Source organism: Montipora capricornis, chromosome 4 (assembly GCF_036669925.1).
Source record: "Montipora capricornis isolate CH-2021 chromosome 4, ASM3666992v2, whole genome shotgun sequence".
NCBI lineage: Eukaryota > Metazoa > Cnidaria > Anthozoa > Scleractinia > Acroporidae > Montipora > Montipora capricornis.
In genome coordinates, this window is record NC_090886.1 from 4580499 (window position 1) to 4586880 (window position 6382).

The following is a 6382-nucleotide window of genomic DNA, read 5'->3' on the forward strand; positions in this document are numbered from 1 at the left end:
AGTATTTCACTAAAACCCGGCCCTACAAGTATATGCAACATTACTCATCAACGAAACATGTAATATTAAAGAAAATTTTCGTGAATTAAACTACCAGTTATTAAAATTTGCTAATTTTGGAATGATTTGTTCAAGTGGGTGAAATTTAATTTAAAACAATGCATTTTTTCAAAGATCAGACTCAGATGTGGTTGTTTTTCGCTGTTCACGCCTAGTTGTAACGGGATTTACCCTATTATATAGATTAGGTATAAAATAAGTTCGTTTGCCATCTTGTCTAATCTCCCTGATGAAGTCTGTGTGATCAGAAAAAAGCGATCGGAAATAACGCAAGTTGACAAAATCTGTTGCTGTGTGCTGCTCATTCATGCACCTTGTCTTTACTTTAAAAAATCACATGATCAATTAATTGGGAGATGATCTGCTGTTTAATATATTTTGTCAATTTGATGAAGTGATGACATCAAGCCGATGGATCCATGTTCACCGTTTGAAGGATAATTTTAGAATGTAGCGCCAATTCTCGGAAAAAAGAGTTCAAAAAAAGTCTTCCTTCTAGGAATAGACAAAGCTTACAACGCAAGTCATGTTCGAGGTATTAATTTCATTACCGCCAGTTCTAGAAAACGGCTTTGAATGGGTCGAATCATTGTCTCTTCTCGGAAACTCTGAATAATTTCTAAGAAACTGAAAAATTACCTCAACATTTAATATTGAAGGTAACCTGATAGGCATGTGATATCACTACACACTTCTAAGTAAAAAAAACCAATTAGATGATAAGTCAATTACTGCATACCACAAAACCTAATGCAATACTTTTTAAAAGAATTTTACTAAATTAAAACAACTAACCTGCTGCACATATCACAAACAACTTGTGCTAACTGGCCATTAATCATTGGATACAAGATACAATTTTACTTGTTTTTACACTATAGAAATATATAAAATACCAAAATTCGTTTCGCCGGTTCATCCAGTTAAAGTCCCAGCCATCCTAAAGATGGTTGCTTTAATGTCTTGCCGCTGTCTTTCAAAGAAAAAGCATGTACACGGTTCAGTTCATATGGTAAAAAATAAAACAATATCATAGATATTTCAAAATTCTATGCAACATCAGTGTGTTTCTAAATCGTTGGATCAAAGGAGTAATTCAATGGCTTAATGATGAAATATCAAAATTCGTTATCTAAATCAAAAGTATAGGTCGTTTTCACTCACTTGACAACTCGTTAAAATGGTTTACTAAAACGACAGGTACCACTTCCATAAAACTTGAAAAATAATAATTCCCTGGGTATCATAAAATCATCGCCGACCGCTTATAATTATAAATCAGCAATGGTTTATCTCCCCGCTCGTTGTTATCTTTCCCTTATATGGCGGCTATAGGGTCATTATGAAAATGAACTTACGGTGTGCAAGGGGCTGACTACATTTTAATTCTTTAACTGATAATCTGACTTAAATCTTCTTCTTGAAACTCGCTTTGTCTCGTTGAACACTTACAGTTTTTTGTCATGAATGTGGGCCGGATGGCCGGATAGTGGTTAGTGTTAAGATAAATTCGTTAAAAATATAATGCTCGTTTCGGTACGCGTTCGTTCGAGTCAGATAGCATTATTTCCTAACAACAGCCACAGAAACCTTACTGAACACTCCGATTATGATAAACCGTCCACAATTACTACGTTTCCTCTCTTTCTTTTTCCAGTAACAAACACTTTGTAATTGATGCTTTGGAGTCTAATTTTTGGACGATTATTATTTGAAACTCTCTCCAACTTTTGGAATTCTCCATAGCATGAGTGATGGAAGAAGTCAAAACGTCTTACAAGGTAGGGTATAAGTCCTTGGGAAATCTTTCTGGGTACGAGGTTAGAACGATCCAGATAGATGACTTGTTGCCCAAATGGTTGATGCTTTTCTGGCCACTGTTGAGTCTGTAGCACATATCTAGTCCTTCCTTCATTGATGCCTCCATTTTGCTTAACAATTCTTCTGTAACACATGCCTTGTTTTCTTGTTTGTCCGCCATTTCATGATAGAGGAGACCCAGGTGAGTTTTGACCATAACTTTCCATGTGTGATCCGCGTTCTCCAGCTCTCTCTCGCAAACGAGTTCTGCCTTTAAAAGGAGGTTCTCTGCTTCTTCAAAGTTGCCTTTTTTTATGAGACAACCTCCATAATTTTTTAGGGTTAAGATGCTCTCCTTTTGTTCGTGTGTTCCCAGCTTTTCCATAACTTCCATGGCCTTTCCGTAGTACTTCAAGGCCATATCTAACCCTTGATCATTCTGTACGGCAAACAAAAAAAAGTCTGCAAAGTCCTTTAAACATTGAGCCGTCATGAAATGATCTCCAAGAAGTTTATTGAACAAAGAAAAGGCCCGCTGAAACTTTTTGGTTGCTTCTGCGTACTTCTTGCGCCGTTTAGCGTTTCTTCCGGCAAGTAAGAGGTTGACTGCGGTTTCGGGATGGTCAGGAAGATTCTTCTCGCAGATTTCCAATGCTTCATCGTACAACCTTTTGGGTTCAAGATCGAAAGGCTTGTTCGCCTCTGATAGAAAACGAGCTCGGTTATGAAGGTAGAACACACGCGAAAGCGTCTTGGTTTGGAATTCATCAACGTGTGATGTAAAGAGAAGATCAGCCTCTTCCATAAGACCTTTGTATTTTGTTTTGTCACCAAGCCTTCTCATTTCTTGACCAAGCAGACACAATAGTTCCACACGATGCACTGGCTGAGATTCGGCCTGAAAATACTTGCTTCTGAGTAGCAGTTCCAAGATCTCGGTGTAAACCTTCGATGAGATGCATTTTTCCAAGTACTCGAACGCTTCTAAAAGACTATCGAGGAACTTTTTGCACGAAGTTGCGATCTCTTGCGACTCCAAGCCATTAGCGAAAACTTGAAGGAAATGCTCAAAGTTTTGTCTGTGTGCACTGAAAGATTTAATGGCTTCTTTTGCATGTGTCTTTTCCCCAATACAAACGTGTATTTTCTTGCAGACGGGAAATGAAGTGCGCACAAGCTAATTCTTCGCTGTGAAGTAAAACCTGCGGATTTTCAGTTTCACCAATTTCCTTGGCAAAAGCGCGGATGAGAGAGTGTAACTGATAGTTATGGGCGTCTGCATGTTCAACGACAACGAGAGATCTGTTGCTTAAGGAGAGTAGCGTCGTAATCGGTAGAGTTTCAGGGGCCAAGGTTTCCTTCAAAACGGCTTCGGCAGCATTGTAATCAAATGATCCAGGAAATATGGACACAGCTATTAAAGCATCTTTCTCGGGTTTCGTCAACAGATCAAACGAATTCATAATCGCTTTTTGGAATGATTCATCGCCATCTTCCAGGATAGTCATGGGTTCCTTTTCAAGATGTTCAACAATCCTCTCTTCAGGGTAGTCTGACAGAAGTGAACCGACGATTGAGAGTGCCAATGGGACACAGCCACAAAGCTCGATTATGGTTTCCACTTTGGAAAATTCTTCAATTTGGGTTTCTGTACGGCTGACACGAGAGATAAGTAACTTTTTGGCCTCGTCGGGTGGTAGAGGGCTTAAATTTACTTCTTTCCATGACAAGCTTTTATGCTGGAACCTCTTTCTGGATGTAATTACAAAAGCTACATTCTGTTTCGATAACATTCTCATTGCACCCAGGGTGTCTAAGAATAAATCTCGGTCTGCTTTCGACTCTAGAAGACTATCTGCATTATCGAGAACAAATACCACTTGGCTTTGGATCTGTTTGCTCCAGTTTTTGAGCCAATATTCGGGATTCTCCGGTAGCTGTCCGAGCATCTTGCCGCATGAGTGGATCATTTCAGTTGCTGCTTCGAGGAATGTTGACTTTTTTAGAAGACTGCAAAATAACACAGTATGTCCATTTTCTTTTAATTTGTGGGCTGTCTCCCTGGCCACAGTTGTTTTTCCAAAGCCCGGTCCACCAGTAATCAACACGACGGCATCTGTTCCACTCTGAAGGTATTGCTTCACTTCGTCTGTTTCCTTAGAACGACCAACGACTCCCGGAACTTTGTCTGGTAGACAGCTGGTAGGCTCACATTGTGATACACCACCAAAGACTGAGGAAGAAGAACTCGTGGATGATGCCATTTATTAAAGAGTACAAAGTCAACACGAAATGTTTATCTATTAACGAGAGCAGCGTGTTATTTTTTTGGTCTTTTGTAATGCCAACGATAGCTTCAGCAATTTGAAAAAAAAACTTAAGGTAAACTAGTGAGCAGCACACAGCGAACTGTTCTTGTTAAAAGTGTTTTGCTCTCCGACGTGTTTCGTCTAACGTTCGTTGACGTCTTCAGGGAATTTTTAAAAGCAAACGTGCTACGCCTGTATTTATAAGCCATATATTTGCGGCTATTACGGGAGCCATAAACCAAGAAGGTTTGGCCGGATTTGCGAACGAGGAATTTTTAAACCGTGGCTCCCACTTGAAATCTTCATCTCGCATTGCGAAAATATTTTACAACTTTGCCTTTTTCTGTTCGTAAATCCGGCCAAGCCTTCTTGGTTTACCCCCGTAATAGCCGCAAATATAGTTTATAAATACGTGCGAGCGTGGAGTGTTTGCTTGTAAAACTTCCTCAAAAAGTCTACGAAAGTTAGACGAAACCCGTCGGAGAATAAAACAAGTTTTACAAGAACAGTTCGCAGCGTGCCGCTCATGCACTAGTTTTAGTTTAAAGGATTTTTTAAAGAATGTTTTAGATAAAATCATGGGCCCCAAATCTTTATCTCGCCTATTCCTGTTCGTACATCCAGCCAAGCCTTCTTGGTTTAAGGGGAATAGTTTCTAAAGAATCTGTGGTGCTGCGTTCTTGGTTTACCCCCGTAAAAGGGGGTACGGGCGTAGAGTGTTTGCTTGTAAAACTCCCCGAAAAAGTGTGCGTACGTTAGATGAAAAGTGTCGGAAAATACCACACGTTTTACAAGAACAGTTCGCAGTATGCTGCTCACTAGTTTTATTTCAATTTTTTTTTAACCGTTGTTGCGAAAATATTCTACATTTTTTCCCGTTCGTAAATCGGGCCAAGCCTTCTTCGTTTACCCCCGCAATAGCCGCAAATATAGCTTTTAATAGAGGCGTAGATACCCTGCGAGCAGTTAGTTTCTCCTACGCTTCCCGAGAGAGAAACCACTGCGAATAACCGTTCGATTTTCCATCGAGCATGTGCCAAGTACATCACACCCCACGTCCCCCACGTCATGCCTTTGAGAAGCTCACTTCGTGTTATTTCGAGGGAAATCCCTGCACAGGAGGCTCGGCAAAACGCTTCAGTAACGTAGCTGAACGCACGCGCAAGTGCCAAAAACAAGCCTACTAACTCGTTTTATCGGTTCTAATTTAATTTAGTGGTCCTTGGCGGCGGCTCACGCAAAGCAACTAACGTTTGTTCACAGTGGTTTCTCTCTCGGGAAGCGTAGGAGAACACCAACTGCTCGCAGGGTACAGCGTAGAACGTTTGCTTGTAAAACTCCCTGAAGAATTTTGCGGAAGTTAAACGAAACGCGTCGGAGAGTAAAACACGTTTTCCAAGAACAGTTCGCAGTATGCTGCTCACTAGTTTTAGTTCCAAATTTTCTTTGCGGGCAATTTTGGGCCCCATTCAGACTCATTTTAGCACGAGCCCTTAGGCGAGAGTTAAAATGAGCTCTGAGGAGGGCCCAAAACATATTTATGCCCAAGAACATAAGCTGTATTCCTATTACTATCACTTTGGAGGGCACTGAGAAAATAAGAACTTTTTAAAAAGACAACGAAACAGTCTGAAAAATCACGCGATTGTTTACAGGTTGAATGGCTTTTATTTTCCCTCAATGAAAATCATGCCCATCAAGCGAAGCTGGCTAGAAATTACAAAGTCTTGCCATTTAAGTTTTCACTAATTATAAGAGATGAAAGGAAAGTTCCAGAAAGGTTATTTGTAAGTGTTGAAGTTAATTGTGCAATTGCACAATTTCATACTTTTTATTGGTTGATTTCAGCGGGCTGAAACCAAATTCTCCATTTTAACCCGCAAAATGCGCCACAATGCCCGACAAGGTGAAGTAATATTCATTTTACAACATCGCCTGTTCCCGTTCGTAAATCCGGCCGAGCCTTCTTGGTTTATAGCCCCCGTAATAGCCGCAAATATGGCTTATAAATGCAGGCGTAGAGTTTTTGCTTGTAAAACTCCCTGAAGAAGTCTACGAAAGTAAGACGAAACGCGTCGGAGAATAAAACACGTTTTACAAGAACAGTTCGCAGTGTGCTGCTAACTAGTTTTAGCTTAAAGTTTTTCATAAAACTGTATCTTGAAATAAAGGTTTATCCCTGCTTAACTATGCTTACGAGTGCCGCGTCATCT

At 40.2% G+C, this 6382-nt stretch overlaps 1 protein-coding gene across 1 annotated transcript in view; it reads right to left on the reverse strand.

The window, feature by feature from the left end:
* Positions 1-1650: 1650 nt before the first annotated feature.
* Positions 1651-6382, reverse strand: part of LOC138046010 (uncharacterized) — a 7953-nt gene continuing 3221 nt past the window's right edge. Inside the window, exons 2-3 of the mRNA XM_068892698.1 lie at positions 3228-4093; positions 1651-3037 (exon numbers count right to left, since the gene is read on the reverse strand). Coding sequence (XP_068748799.1) covers positions 1835-3037; positions 3228-4093 — 2069 coding nt within the window. The 3' untranslated portion in view covers positions 1651-1834. The remainder of the gene's footprint in view (positions 3038-3227; positions 4094-6382) is intronic.